Below are 16,315 nucleotides of genomic sequence, written 5' to 3'. Positions count from 1 at the left end.
GCATAAAAGGGGCTGGAGAATTGTAAATCTTTTCCTTCGTTTTTGGTTTTGAAATAGACCCCGAAGGACCCGTGCACTGTGTATTAAGAGTATTGTGAGTGTTTGTTTGTTTGTCTTGTCTATAATTGATACTTGTGTGTTTATAGACGGCGAACACGTTCCGGAGCTGTTGCTAAGAGCCAGCACTGAACCCGGAACAGCACTGCACTATTTGTCACTCTTTAAACTGTATCACCCACCACAAGCACTACAGCACACACCCAGGACTGGGGACCGTGGTTGTATATTGTGGGAGAGATGCTGTGTTTATTGTTTAGGGCTGCAATCCCTGTTACTGTTCTCCGTGTTTTACGCATCGCTTATTATTTGGTCACCAGACCTGGATTATAACTAAAAATAAAACATATATTTTTCCATACCGGATTACAAATCTCTGTCTGTTTATTCCTGCACTGCATCACCTCTGCACCTGTTCATAATCAGCAACCACTTTGCCACAAGGAGTTTGATACCTTTTCCCCTGGCTTGTTAAATATCAGTCTGATTGAAATAATGAAAACGCACTCCTAGCAGCTCGCTCAAGGTACATCTTGAAAAGGCCTGTGAAAGACAGTGAAGTAGATGTCCAATTTATAACAGTAAGAAGCTGTCAAAATGTGACCAATGAAAAGAAAAATGACAGGTCCGTTACTTCTACAGCAGCAGCAGCAGCACATGGGAAGGTATACCCCTACGGTTAGGGCACTACATACCCTTTAATTCTCAATAGCATTGAAATGATGACAGAAACAGAAATATTACTGTCAGTTTAGACAAACAGATCAGTTATATTAGACAGCAGTGAAATACTGAGAGCTTTGACTGGGGGAAAAATAGAAGAAAACAGTCAAAGTGAACCCGACCCTATCAATCACACTGGTGCTCACTCACGGCTCAGATCTCCTCTATCTGTGACAGCAGCAGCAGCAGCAGCAGGATTTGTATAAAGGAAGCTGCTTTGTATACCGGTGCCTGCCTCACTGCTCCAAACACTTTGAGACACACAGTATTGATGAGTCACTGCTCAGCCCTTTCAGAGTCACTGAAACACACAGTACAATGATGCCATTGCTTCTACTGCTGGGGACACGGGGGCTCTTTGCTCAAGGTGATAATTAAATAGTTATTTATAAATCTGAAAGCTTGACTGGAGTTCATTTTAAATAGAACTTTTCATTGAAGTAAATCTGTCTAGCCGCTTCTGTACATTTTGTTTGTATTCTAACACAACACTATTTAATTTGACTCTTGCATTATTATTTTATAATAATTTTTTGTTGTATTTTTTCTCCAGAGTCCAGTGCAAACGTTGTTCTGACTCCGTCTCCAGCAGCTCAGTCTGTTCTCCAGGACACACGGTCTCTATCCGCTGTACAGCCAGCAGCTTTGTTAGTACCAGCTCCATCCACTGGTACCTGCAGAAACCTGGAGAAGCTCCTGATTTATTCTACTTCTAACCGTCACTCTGGGACTCCAGCTCCATTCAGTGGCAGTGGATCAGGGACACAGTTTACACTGAGCATCAGTGGAGTGCAGGCTGAAGATGCAGGAGATTATTACTGTCAGCAGGGCAATAGCTACCCATTCACACAGTGATACACGTCCGTACACAAACCTCCCTCAGCTCTGCAGGAACTGCTCTGGCTCATAGACAGTAACCACAGGGGCTGAGGCTGAGAACAGCTGCAGAGCTGCTACAGTCGGACTGCACAGAGCTGGGTTTGATTAGGCTGTGTCAGTGGTATAGCCTGGATTCAAACCAGCGTTCTCCAGGCTATAGGGCACATACTGCACTCCGGCACAGTGCCTTTGCTGAATGCTCCACTCGGGAGCCCCTGAATTTTATGATTTTTAGAAGATTTTTTTAATTTTATTAAGTAAGCAATATTAATAAAATAATTTCAGTATGAATGTAAAATGTTGTTTAATGACAGTGATGACATTTGAATGTGTCCAACGTGAAAGGTCATTTAAAGAAAGACCAGGTCAATGATCTAGTCTTAGAGCCCACCGTGGGGGACATTAGTGCTGCTATTACTTTACAATGTGAGGAAGTAAACAAGAATCTATTTGCTTTACTTCATTCTTTTTCTTGTTTTTATCATTTAAAAACCTGCATACAGAAGAGATGTGTTCATACTCAGAAAAGTAGTCCAAAGAGTTTGATGATAAAAGCAGGATTTTAATGACAAAGAGCAATTAATTTGACCTCCGAGAGACACAGAGCAGATATTAATAGTGACCACAAGAGGGAGCCAGAGCACCACTGCTGTCCATAATGTAACAACACAGTAATAAGACTATTGAAATAGGCCGTAGCAGTGAGCTCCCCAGTCAGCCCAGTTCTCCCATTGTTAACACAAGGCTCCTCACACCCAGTCATCTAAACACTACAGTGTGGTCTTTGTCTGGAGGAAGGAGCTGCTCACAGTGATGCATGCTGGGAAACACTGACTCTAATATCTCAACATCTGCAACTTCCACCCCTGACACTTCTAGTATATTTGTTGTCTTACATTTGATTTCTATAAGAACCCAGAATGACGTAGATAGTCAAAGTAAACAGCTTTTATTTCCCTAATCAAATACAGCTCATCGCTTAGCTTGTGCCCTGCTTGTTGTGTTATCTGGTTTTACACTTTGAATTTGCACAGGGTGGGGCTAGCAGCAACACACAGTCTAAAAGCGCATCTACATTTACTCTATTACAGCTGCCTTGTGCCATTCTATGCAAAATAATTAACAATAGCAGTTTGTTTCCTCCTTCAAAGGGTTTACCAGGAGAGCTGCTCTGTGATACAGCTGTAGCTCATAGCAATCGATGGAGCTGAATTCAGCATTCCTGGACTTCCAATAAGAGCATTTACACTGTGTCCTAAATTTGCATTGCACATTTTATTTTGTAGTTTGGACATATCATTTTTTAATAGCTCTATTTATGGAAGAAAAAAAAAACAGTGTTGAACATGAGCACTCAGATTCTGATCCAATCAGAAATGATCTCTTTCGTATTACAATGTGAGTGTGTGTCTCAGTCACTTCAAGTCATACAAACAGCATTTCAAGAGGAGCAAAGCGATAAAAAAAGGCGCCAAGTTAGAAGCAAGAATTATGTGAATCTTGGGCCCCAGCACCTTTCCAAGTGTGCCTATTTGCTTGACAAGATTGGCCTAATTGCTTCTCCTAACTTGGATTTTTGCATTTGAGATCACCCCTTCAAACAGCTGTTTGTCGAACTTGTTTTTGTCATGGGATATATTTAATATAGGGAGGCAATCACTCCATAGTGGTTGGCTTTGTGCTAAGGGCGAGGTCGTTACACTAGTAAATTCCATTTAAGGATTTGTTCTGACTGTCTCCTCGGCTTGGGCAGCCACACTATTCAGCAGCACACTGCTGTGCTGAAATGCCAGGAAGCAAAATGGATAAAAGTTATTTTTATGCAGGAACATTATTTACATTTTCTTTTTTTTTTTCTCTCCTGTGTGAATTTGCTGGTGTGTAACAAGCGATCTTGACTTACTGAAACTCTTCCCACAATCAGAGCAGTGGTACGGTTTCTCTCCTGTGTGAACGCGCCGGTGTGAAACAAGGTGTCCCGACCGTCTGAAAGTCTTCCCACAGTCAGAGCAGCGGTACGGTTTCTCTCCTGTGTGAATACGCTGGTGTGCAGCAAAGGTTGCTGAGTGACTGAAACTCTTCCCACAGTGAGAGCAGCGATACGGTTTCTCTCCTGTGTGAATGCGCCGGTGTACAGCAAAGGATGCTGAGTGACGGAAACTTTTCCCACAGTTAGAGCAGTGATACGGTTTCTCTCCTGAGTGAATTCGCTGGTGTGAAACAAGGTTTGCTAACGAACTGAAACTCTTCCCACAGTCAGAGCAATGAAACGGTTTTTCTCCTGTGTGAATTCGCTGATGTTTTCCAAGTTGTCCTGACTGACTGAAACTTTTACCACAGTCGGAGCAGTGATATGGCTTTACTCCTGTGTGAATTCTCTGGTGTTTTACAAGGTCTGCTGAATCCCTGAAACTCTTCCCACAGTCAGAGCAGTAATATGGTTTCTCTCCTGTGTGAATTCGCTGGTGTGTTACAAGTTGTCCTGATCGACTGAAACTCTTCCCACAGTCAGTGCAGTGATACGGTCTCTCTCCAGTGTGTATTCGCTGATGTATTAATAGGTGTTCTGACCGACTGAAACTCTTCCCACAGTCAGAACAGTGATATGGTTTCTCTCCTTTGTGAGTTCGCTTATGCAATTCAAAATTTCCTGACCGACTGAAACTCTTCCCACAGTGAGAACAGCGATAAGGTTTCTCTCCTGTGTGAATTCGCTGGTGTTTTGAAAGGTCTCCTGAGTTCCTGAAACTATTTCCACAGTCAGAGCAGCAATGCGGTCTCTCTCCTGTGTGAATTCGCTGGTGTACTGTACGGTGTCCTGATGACTTGAACCTCTTTCCACAGTCAGAGCAGCGATAAGGTTTCTCTCCTGTGTGAATTCGCTGGTGTATCACAAGGTCTCCTGAGCTCCTGAAACTCTTTCCACAGTCAGAGCAGCAATGCGGTTTCTCTCCTGTGTGAATTCGCTGGTGTGCTGTACGGTGTCCTGATGACTTGAACCTCTTTCCACAGTCAGAGCAGCGATAGGGTTTCTCTCCTGTGTGAATTCGCTGGTGTATCACAAGGTTTCCTGAGAGACTAAAACTCTTTCCACAGTCAGAGCAGTGATACGGTTTCTCTCCTCTGGTATTTTTTAATTTCTCTCCTCTCAGTATTTTTAAATTCCTTAACTGGGTCCTTGCTTGAACTGCTGGACTGGAACCTGGAAAAAACAAACAGGAGAGAAAAATCAGAGACTGTTTTAAGTAAGAAATGCAGCAAATGTTCCTTCCTCATTATGTCGTTTCATGACCTTTTCTGGGTTAGGTAGTGTAGGTAACTGTAGTGTAGTCCGCACCAGGGAGGCTGCAAAACTGATTTGATTTCATCCATCTGAACGCATGAAGGAACCTTCTAACTTCTCTTTAACTGAACTTTAGAGGACAACTAAGGATGAGTATAAGTTTAATTTATTCATCACAGGAATAGTAACCTACTATACTGTTTTTTCTGGTGTTGTTGATTATTGTTTATTAAATGTCAAAAAGGGTCGCAATGGGTACCTATCTGTTATTAATACTAGCCCGATCAGCTAGATTAGGATAGGGAGATTGTAGGGGGTAACAGAGCTATAAATTTCTAAGAGGAATCTGTGCACTCTGGGGCCCTATGCCGATCTCGGAAGGTTTGATCAGGAGAGTCAGCCTAGAACTTTTAGTCTTTTTCGAAAAACAGATTTAAGGGGCGGTGTAAAGTAGTCAGACAGAGATTGGGTGTTTGAAATACTATACCAGAGTATAATGGTCCTGATCCCATTCCGGTTGCGAAGAAAAGGGAGTCAAGTTGTTTATTGCTGATTTCCTGAGAGGGACTGTACATACAGTTAAGCTTGCCTATGTTGGGGGGGGGGCTCCTGAGTGGCGCATCCAGTAAAGGTGCTCCACGTGAGTGCAGGATGCGCTCTATAGCCTGCAAGTCGCGAGTTCGAATCCAGGCTATTCCTTTGCCAATCGAGGACGGGAGCTCCCAAGGGGCAGCGCACAATTGGCCGAGCGTCGCCCGGGGGGAGGGAGGGTTAGCTCGGTCAGGGTGTCTTGGCTCACCGCGCACCAGCGACCCCTGTAGTCTGGCCGGGCTGCCCGAGAGCTGCGTTGTCCTCCGACGCTGTAGCTCTTGGGTGGTGCATGGTGAGTCTGCAGTGTGAAAAAATGCGGTTCGCTTGACGGCACACGCTTCAGAGGACAGCGTGTGTTTATCTTCGCCCTCCCGAGTCAGCGCAGGGGTGGTAGCAGTGAGCCGAGCATAATAAAATAAATTGGCCATTCCAAATAGGGAGAAAATAATAAATTATTGGCAACGACTAAATTTATAAAAAAAAATAAAAAAAAGCTTGCCTATGTTGAGAGTAATTGAACATGCAAATGGAAAAGGCTTGCCTAGGTTGCAAGAGAATCCAGAGAGTCATTTGTTAGATTGGGTTGCAGGAGAAACCAGAGAGCAGTTGAATGCACAATAAGCTTGTCAAGGTTACAGGAGTTTTCTGGGAGTAATTGTGTGTACGATAACCTTGTTTGTTGATTGTAAATGAGAGAGTAATTGGAAATAAACTCATTGATTATATGTTGCATCACAGATCTGCTGTATAAAAATAGAATAAATGAATAAGAGTGATTGAATATTAACTCCAATATATCGGAGGACAAACCCGCCGATTAGCAATAAAGATCATTTTAAATCTGTGTATTAGAAATAAATGAATAAGAGTGATTGAATATTAAGTCTAGTATATCGGGGGGGGGGGGGGGTAAGCCTGCCGATTCGGAATAAAGTCATATTCCCCAATAGATGTCATATTAACCCTGTAGACCCCAGATTAAATACAGAACCCTCCTGTAGATTCCTGAGAATTTTGACCAACAGTGGCGATTCCACCTAAGTTTGATTCAAATAAACATAACTAAAAAAAACAAGTAAAATGTATAATTACAGGTTTTATTAATTCTAAACAGGACAAATTATTCTTTGAAACAACACCAGCCTTGACAGTTTGTGCAAAGGATAAATTGCTATTTGACTTTCACAAATGTCAATGATTGTAAAAATAAAACAGAAACAAGAAACTATACATTTTATTTTCTTCACGTTTTTAGCATATGATTCAATTAAAGTGCGGAATACCAGTATCTCATCCAAATCGATGTTTGAGGCAGACGAGATTGATTCGCGATCAATTTCTTAAACCATCTGCGCTATTTGATGTTGTAATACTTGTGAATTTATTGTTTCTTTAATTACTGTGAAATGACCTTTGAAGAGCCAGTAGAGGGGTAGCCACTGCCGTGTCTAGAGGAAGGTGAAAACGATTCGCCAGGTTTGCTAGAGACCCAGATTACTGGAATTTACTGGGAGGCAGGGGGGGGGGCACCCTGCTCAGCAGACAGCAGAGTGAAGAGATGGGGAAGACGAAGGGGCTTCCGGGTCGCATCCGCCACTGAACAGAAAGGAGACGAGAAGGAAGGAGGGGCTTCTGTTCCATTAGCCAGTAAAATGAGAAGAGGCGGAAAAGAAGGCAGGGCTTCTAGTCCTGCAGCCAGTAAGAAGGCAGCTGCCATCCTGTTGGTCAAGAAAGAAGGGGAGGAGCTACCACCAGCCCAGTTACCAGAGAAGGAGGTGGAGCTCTCAGCCCAGCATTCTCAGAGGGAGGAGCTACCACCAGCCCAGGAAGGGGGAATGGCAGTCGTGTCAACCAGAGGGGGCGGAGCTATGGTTCCCACGGGGAGAGAAAATGAGCCTGTCGGAGCGTCTGGAGCCGACAGCACCCCTGCCTGACTGGCCGTTTGCCCCAGCAGCAGCAGAGGAGTGGCTGTTGCCACCACTAGCAGCAGTGTGGCCACTGCTACCACCACCGCCAGAGGGGGCATTGCCACCGCCAGGAGTGTGGAGGTTGCCACAACCACCAGAGGGGGCGTTGCTGACCCTATGCCCTGCACCGCAGCCAGATGGGTTAGTGCTGCTACATGGGGACATGGGGCTTAAGGGAAAATGTGGGGGTTAAACGGGCGCCTCCTAACAGAAGCCCAGGGGGCAACAATAGGATAAAGTTAGAGACAGCAGGCAGCAGACGGCAGGGCGTCCAGGTTAGAAAAGGCAGCCATGTCCGTCTGGTATTTGACAGGTGTCAGGGTCGGGGTCGGCTGGACTCTAACTTTCCCACCCCCCCGCCCAGAGGTTAAACGTTATTAGGAGGGAAGGAAGGTAGCCTTTTCTGTCAGAACGGCTTTTGTGAAAGTGGGAGGAATATGATCAGGCTGTTGTCAAATGATTGGGCTTTTAAAAGAGAACCGAGTGCCAGTCAGTGCCAAAGTCATAGTCTTCAAAGTCAAGTGTCAAAATGCTTGAGTGACGTTATGGGAAACATATAAAAGTTCAAAATGTATGTGAATTGCTTTTGAAAAAAAAAAAAAAAAAAGTCCCAGAAAACTCTGACTATTCAACAAGGTCGCTGTAAGAGATAGCCGTCTCTTTTAAAGAAGAACATAACATTAAGTTTCATATTGCACACACTATAGCTTCTAGAGGGAGAGTGAATTAGAGGACTGGGAATGTTAATCAAATCTCTTAACTGTTTCATCAATTTTTACCTACATAATTGGGTACAATTTGGTTTCGACAAACAAACCTACAGTAAATTGAACTGTGTTTGGGGTCTCAAGCTGTGTTGTACGGACTGTGTGAGAATGGAGAGAAAGAGATGTCCAGCTGCATTCTGGGACTACAGGCTCTCACCACACAGACACACACACACTCACTCTTTTCCATGCCCACTTTTTAAATAATATACTTTGAATACTTAGAAGTGATTAGGAAGAAAATAACATGAATTTGGTGATTGATTTTGCATAGAATTAATTAACACATAAAGCATTTTGTTGTAAGAATCATTTAAATTGTTTATTTCTTACTTTTGATAAACACTGAAAGACCTTGGCTGTTAACTCAATCTGGTAGTTATGGACATGTTCATTAAATTATGTTGAAGTTGTACCCAATTAGCCAAATTTGATAAATTACTGTGGATGGTCTTTAGGAGCAGGTCCATTACGATGTTTATCTACCAGTTCCATTGAGAAAGATCCATGAGAATAAATGCAATTCATATTAAAAAAATAAAAAGTAATCTGAACATTTGAAATGTAAGACACATTGACATTGTAATAAGAAAACAAGTTTTACTTTAACCATTAACTAATTAATGGCTTGTAGACTGAGATTATGGAAAAGCTAATGATTGAAAACTTTTTACAAAAGGGGCCTTGGGCAGCAAATTGGACGGGACCACGTGAAATTATAGACACATGTGGCGAGGGGAATATGATGGTTTGTAAAAACAAGGAAACAGCCGACATATAAATGGTTTCATGCGGATTAGTGCAAATTGTTTAAAGGCTGATATTGTCTAGAATACATTCTAAATTAAAGACTTAGACCTATATTTCAATGGGGAGGTTGGGGCAAAAGTCATGCAATATACATTTAAGGTTTTCAAATATTATCAAAGAATAAATCCTTCACTTGATTTTTCATTTCAGAAGCTGCAGTTCTGTGTGCATTAGTGAGCCTGGTAGCAGTCACTGAAATACACCCTTGGCCGGATCCCTCAATGAGATATCAACAAGCCGATTACTGCTTTGCTATGAACTAAGATCTAGTGGAAGCAGAGATTAACAAACGAGGAGAACTCCACAGTGATGTTAATAGAGGGGAAGCGAGAACCCGAAATTGATACAGGCAGTACCTCCAGAACAAAATACTGATGAACAAAAAAGCATAACACCTGCTGGGGGGGGGGGGGGGGGGGGGGGGATCGGACATTCCCTTTGAGGAGTTGCGAATTCATCCCTTCAATGCAAAACACACTGGAACTTACTGGTTGCAATATACCAGAGAATAAACTTGGACCACTCTCAATGTGTTTCAGCTTTCATTTCTGAAACAAAAACCCATTATTATTGCCACGACCAAAGCCACTGATAGCACATAGTCCACAGACTACTCCAGGATCCGCAAACAGACTTGTGTTTACTCGTTTCAAAAAGACTACTGTTGAAAATGTTCAAATAATCAATGCTGACTGTGCTTATTAATGTTGATAGTTGGAAAAATATGCTAGAAATGTATTGTTTAAACGACATTAGGTCTAACTCGAAAGTTATCCAGGGTGCCGTTTCCCAAAAGTAACTCGACCATCGTAACAGCAACGTGTCAAATCTGATGTGTTTCCCAAACACCGTCGTTAGTCAAGGAGCTCATGAATAGCATTGTGGGTTCACGAGCGGTCTGGGGTAATTGCGAGGAGACTTTGTGAACACACAAGGGCTGCGGAGCACCACTTGAAGTGTGTGTGTTGAGGGCATCAACATATACATTCTGGTTTAAGTTTAATAATTCTTGCTTTGAACAGTATATCGCGTCGCTTTGTGTTGAATTTATTGCATTTATAACAAATAAAAAGGGTAATTTTATTAAGAATAAAAAAGACCAGTATTTAATTGTATCGTTTTGAAGCCAGGTTACCTTCAATTGCAATGCGTAAAATAAAGACGCATTATATGAGGGCAGAAGTACAAAGTTTAGTAATACAAAGTGTACATAAGATCATGATTTAAATGGAAATTGAAATAATATCTGGAAGATGCTGTTATCACAATACATAATGGTTACTCTCGTTGACCCTATAAAGGATTAAGCGGTTATGGAAATGGTTACTTGGATATACTGAACAGAGACATCACCACCAGGAGCCATAAGAAAAAAAAACAAACTATTATTATCATTGCGCTGTAAGCCTAACCTACCTGCATTCTATATCTGGGATGGATTGAACTTATTATTACCAGTATTAGGCCTATTATTATTTCATTACTTTTGTTTATAAATATAGATCAATGTTGTCTATTAATAAAGATAAGTGCTAGTAGTTTCTATCTTTAATTTACTTATTTGTATAACTAGAGCTTGTTTTTACTGTACCGTCAGTTCAGGAGAGTCCAGTTAAGAAGAGAAAGATTGAGTTTGGCACGGTTGTTTTGTATCCCTTTTCACTGTAATAAACCCTCCATGCTTGATTCAAGTGGCCTGTTCGCATTTATATAACCCATGCCTGGTTGGCTAATCTTTTTAAACCCTTACAATATTACAGTATATTAACAATACAAATTTGTATCTCTGCTTGTTCATTTTCCAAAGTTTCCTCGTCTATATAATCGCCAGGACTCATAATCGGCGGTCTCCAATAGGCGCTGGTCTGCTCGTGAGTTTTGTAAATAAATGCCCGGCCGTTTAATAGAAGTTTCACGGTATGTGTTAATGTCCATTTAACTGCTGTTAAATACTTTTGTACATGTCCAGCTACAGAGATTAGCACCGTCTCTCAGAGCCGGCCATAGGGCAAGGCAAGCAAGGGGACCGCCTAGGAGGGCCCCACCCCCAAATTGTGTATATGACGTCTTGAAATGAATCCCGATTCAGACTCTTCACAATAATCACCTCCAAAATATATTGATTTCTGCTGACCAATTTACTGTATGCACAGACTGACAAAGTGGATGTATTTCCTCATGTGTGTACTTGTTCTGCCATAACGGCCCTTTTATTGAAGGATGGGTCCTGATCATGGCATGCTTTTTTTAATTAGTAAAAAAAAAATACATATATATTTTTTTTTAAACTCAATCAAAAAAGTAAACCTACAAAAAGGACCCTTCAGTACGGCATTCACACAGCGATATTACAGGCTCAGCTGCAATTTGGCAGCATACCTCCATTTACATAGAAGGCAGATTATGCAGTGTTAAAACATGCTGCCGGTGTGTCACACTTCAAAAGAATACACTGTATGTTGCACACATTAAATAGGGATTCGTTTTTTAAAAACAAAAACATTCTGTTCTTTAAATCTGCAAGAGCACAACACATAAAGCCTGCCGGTAACTCACATTTCAGTATGTTACTCAGACAAGTTAAACTGACAGTTTGTTTCAAACTTTTTGTTCCATGTAATGATACACATAAAACAGTAGGCTACAGTATTTGAATTAAAGAATAAACCATTTTAGCCAGAACTCTCTAACTTATTCTAATAAATTAAACTTTGTTTTATAATATAAAGCAGAAATGCTGTTAACATATGGTATTTTTAACAGTATTTGTGTTTTTATCATTTATATTCTGAGGTGAGATTAAATATTTAAGCTATTTATTACCCAACCTGTGACATAAAATATACAATATAGTAGCCTACGCTGGTCAGACAGTTGGTTTCGAACTTCAGCCCCCCTGTCATCAGCTGCAGATGTGGGCAGGACCAGATTTCAGAACACGAAAAAATAAGGGGAGTTTTAGGACTGTACCAGTAACATCTATTACATACATTATAGGGTGTTACATACTGTCCTATATAAAATGTGGTGTCTGTTCACACTGAGAAAAATCTGCTTCACACTGGCACTGTGCCTCCACTGAACCACCTTGAGAGTGTCGCTGCATTTACCAGCATTTCCCATTGACACTGAAAGTGATTCCGCATCAGTGCCGCCACAGACACGGTGATTTGCTTCAGTGTAGACAAGTATGTGAAATGAACCTGGATGCTAATGTGGAGCCCTGCTATCTGTTCTCAGCCTCTCAGTCACACTGTGGCCATCACTCAGTGTAGAATGACAATGTCACAGTTAGTCAGTCACTCACCTGCTGGACTGCACTCTGAATGTGAGCTCCTGTCTTCCTGTCCACCTCCTTGCGTGCTGTTGGGAGAGCCTTCCTCTCCAGAGCCTTGCTTTCTCACATAGATTCTCTCCAGCACCACGCTACACTCCCGCAGGTGCACCGGACCCAGCTCAGTGGGGGCTGCTTTCAAGTCTTCGGATTCTTCCTTCCCTGGTTTCAAGAGTACCTCCTCTTTCAGGGGCTCCAGTTTAATACGCACCATTTCCAGCACCTCTTCTTTCATAGGAACTGGTTCTTCTGTCTGGGAGATCTCCAGTTCGTTGCGCTCAGCTTTAATTCCAGACACCACTGGCTTGATGCTGTCACAGGGCGTCTCACAGAGCTCCTGTTTAATGGGGAGGGAAGCCAGTCCAGTGAACTCCAGTCTAATGGGGACCAGTTCAAGTTTAGGGAGCTCCTCTTTAATCGGGACAGATTCCATCTTCACATTGTCCAAGGCATCAAACGTGGTTCTGCTTGGTAACTGTCAGAAAAAAAAAGAAAAAAAGATTAAGGGCTGGTTTCACATCACAGACCCTGATTATCACTAATGCTGAGGCATGTCTACACTGAAGCAAATCACCGTGTCTGTGGCGGCACTGATGCGGAATCACTTTCAGTGTCAATGGGAAATGCTGGTAAAATGCAGAGACACTTTATTCTGTCACTGACCCGTCTCTCGAGGTGGTTCAGTGGCGGCACAGTACCGGTTCTGAAGCAGATGTTTCTCAGTGTAAACTGCAATGCCACAACAGACACTGCATTTTACATAGAACAGTACGTAACACCCTATTATATTTGTAATGGACGTTAATGGTACAGTCCTAAAAAAAACATTTTTTTGTGTATTGAAATAGGGTTCAACCCATCTGCAGCAGGGAGCCGAAGTTCAAAACAAACAAACTGCAGTGTACAAAAATGAGGGTCGATAGAATAAAAGAAGTCATTTTTAAATTACTAAATGATGCTTTAATCATGTCAGACTTTGTGTAGATCAACTTATTTAAAAAATGGATTGATTTGATCGATTGCTCAAAGTAGGTGTTAATCCCCAGGGATCCTAGAAATCTGTTTATAACAGAATACTGTGGAAAAATGCGCAATTTGCATTTTGGCAGAGAATTTGTATTTTTTACATTTTGTGAAGAATGCAAAGAACATCTATGAACCCCACCAACTGAATGAGTTGTAAATGTTTTAATGTAAGCACCAGTGACACTTCTGCAATGTGCACATCCTCACCCTGTTGTGTTTGATCAACCGCTACACCTACACTCTACAAGAAGCCTGGGAAAATACTGGATGTACTTCATTCATCCCGTGGGGATAAAATAAAATAAGGGTTTTGGAGGTTGCCTGTGCTTTGAAGTTTCGGTTAGGATTGTTAGGATTATGGTGAATTATAAAAAATAAAAAATTCATGTGATGAACAAACAGCAACTGCCCACCAGCGTCGAGTATGTGGGGGCCGTGAGACCTCAGCCCCCCTCGGGCAAAGTCAGCATTTTAAAAGGGGGCTCAACACCCCCTGTGTTTTGAGACATGTCAGGGCATCCCTGCTGATCACAAATGAAAAGAAAAATGGTTTCACATTACTAGCGTGAAATACATTGAAAGCACTTAGAACAAAATACCTATACAGTTTGTATACACAGCAATGCAGTCGAATACTTTTGCATAGAGATTTATTGGTATAGAACTTCTGACAGATATATCTTATAGTCAGTCTGACATACATAACCAACCCATAAATAATTCTTTAAAAAAAAAAATCTCATAACTGCTGTGACTACATTTTCACCATTCTGGTGTTGTGGTCACGTTCATGGGTTCTTTGTTAAAGATCACTTAACTCTGTTATTTTACGGTCAAAACTACAGATATATATCTATAGATAGATCTAGAGCTACAATCAGCGGAGATCAAGTGAGATTTCGGTCCATCATCTTGGGTGATGATAAGAACACGAGAGAGTACACATAGTTCTATATATGTCTCTGGAGGGGTTCCAGTTTAGTAATACACACCATTTCCAGCACCTCTTCATTCACAGGAAGGGGTTCTTCTGTCTGGGAGATCTCCAATTCATTGCGCTCAGCTTTAATCCCAGACACCTCCAACTTGATGCTGTCAGATGGCATCTCACAGAGCTTCTGTTTAATGGGGAGGGAAGACAGTCCAGAGAACTCCAGTCTAATGGGGACCAGTTCAAGTTTAGGGAGCTCCTCTTTAATCGGGACTGATTCCATCTTTACTGTCCACAGTATCAAATGGGGTTCTGCTCGGTAGCTGCCAAAAAAAAAAAAAAAAGAAAGATTATAAATCCTGTCAAAGAGGTTTAAGTGGGGGCTCCTGACAGGCACACCCAGTAAAAGCGCTCGCCCGAGTGCAGTGGATTTGTATTTCACTTTCAGACTCCAGAATTTAAAGTGGACTTAAAAATACCAGAATTATTCTGATCTGACTCTTAAGGTGGATTTCACTTTTAAATCGCCACAAAATATGAAGATGTTTAATTTAAATTACTGATTGCGCGTGCTTCTATTCAAAAACACTCCTGCAAATTCGGCGAGTTTTCGGTTTAACCCTGAAGCAGAAATCGTGTTAACCATTGACATATACACACACACACACATATATATTAAACATGGATTACATTGTCAACGTGTAGTTTATACTAACGTTTCAGAAAATGCGCAAACATTTGACTACATGATGTATTCACACACAAACAGGAAACAGGCTGCTCTCGTACAAGCAGTGTTATAGATTGGGGGGTTTCCACAAACGATCAGACTCACACTGTGTATTACTTCTAAATGAACACACTTTATTGAAAATCACACATCCGGTACCACGAACTCAGCTCTTCCCAGAATCCCGCTCTCCAACATCTTCCTACCAGACCCCATCTCCCTGTAACAAAGGTTCCCACCGAGTAAGCGCTACAATTCATTGAATCACCAGACTGTTACATTTGCTTAGTGGCAGGTTAGTAATATTACGAAAGCACACAATTACTTTAATTGCTTGTTCTTATATCACTGACCAATATAAATCCAGGATTTTATGAAATGGTTAACAACTCACCCGCTACTAATCTTCAAAACTCAAACCCGCCGCAATACTTGCGCTTTAAAATGATGCGTCCGGTTCAGTTGAGTTTTTGGAAACCAAGCTTGTTCTGGGGGCAGAACTAATGATTTGCTTCTGATTGGTTACTTGCGAGTCTAAAATGTTTAATGGAACATTTGATTGGCCAGATTATGTGACAAAAAGCTGGTGGGGAAAGACCGGGAAGAATTCAGGTGTGTCTGACTTTGCGGTTAGAACTACCCACTGAAATGCATAGAATTATATGAAATACTGTATAGAAGAAAAGAGGCTGTATCGAACTACCGATATTTAATATATTTTTTAATTTTGCAAGATTCGTACATATACAATATTTTGATACTAGTGTTTCCAAAGATGGTTTAGTCAAGTTTTTCATGGCAATGCAGTGTTGGTGATACAGAATGAGACTTGAGTTTAAAATATGTCTGCCTTGAGCAAGTGCAGGTCTGTGTCCCTCCTGGCCGAATCATCTGACGAGCATAAACAAGTAACCACTAAACCTACTGCTGCCCCTCGTCAGCGGAGTCCAATGACATATCTAGCCCTTTACCATTCATTACACAATACAACTGAGATGGGCTGTTTTAATAACGGTGTGTGGATTTGTGGGGGGTCGTCAGAAGGCAGGGCCACGACACAAGGAATGATTTAGATTTATCTGAATTTGAGCTCATTTCTGTTTCTTTACGTGTTTATTTTCCCTTCAGTATAAAGTTTGCTTTTCAGGGTGTGTGTGTGTGTGTGTGTGTGTGGTTTTATGGCCGTTCACATGCGTTTCTTATTTTTTATTTGTTCT

At 41.7% G+C, this 16,315-nt stretch overlaps 1 protein-coding gene across 4 annotated transcripts; it reads right to left on the bottom strand.

The window, feature by feature from the left end:
* Nucleotides 1-2,197: 2,197 nt before the first annotated feature.
* Nucleotides 2,198-15,621, bottom strand: LOC131703234 (zinc finger protein ZFP2-like). 4 transcript variants are annotated; one of them, XM_059006306.1, is made up of 4 exons: nt 15,493-15,621; nt 14,430-14,691; nt 12,385-12,886; nt 2,198-4,861 (listed from the first exon to the last, which is right to left on the bottom strand). In XM_059006306.1, the coding sequence occupies exons 2-4, from the start codon at nt 14,649-14,651 to the stop codon at nt 3,495-3,497; spliced, it is 2,091 nt and encodes a 696-aa protein (XP_058862289.1). In that variant the 5' UTR covers nt 14,652-14,691; nt 15,493-15,621; the 3' UTR covers nt 2,198-3,494. The 4 variants fall into 4 exon arrangements, with proteins under 4 accessions (XP_058862289.1, XP_058862287.1, XP_058862286.1 ...); XM_059006304.1 differs by lacking the exon at nt 15,493-15,621 and adding an exon at nt 15,085-15,365; XM_059006303.1 differs by lacking the exon at nt 15,493-15,621 and adding an exon at nt 15,204-15,365.
* Nucleotides 15,622-16,315: the final 694 nt, after the last annotated feature.

This window comes from Acipenser ruthenus, chromosome 32 (genome assembly GCF_902713425.1).
Source record: "Acipenser ruthenus chromosome 32, fAciRut3.2 maternal haplotype, whole genome shotgun sequence".
NCBI lineage: Eukaryota > Metazoa > Chordata > Actinopteri > Acipenseriformes > Acipenseridae > Acipenser > Acipenser ruthenus.
The sequence above is the reverse complement of the archived record's forward strand: the minus strand, read 5'-3'. Positions and strand labels throughout refer to the sequence as shown.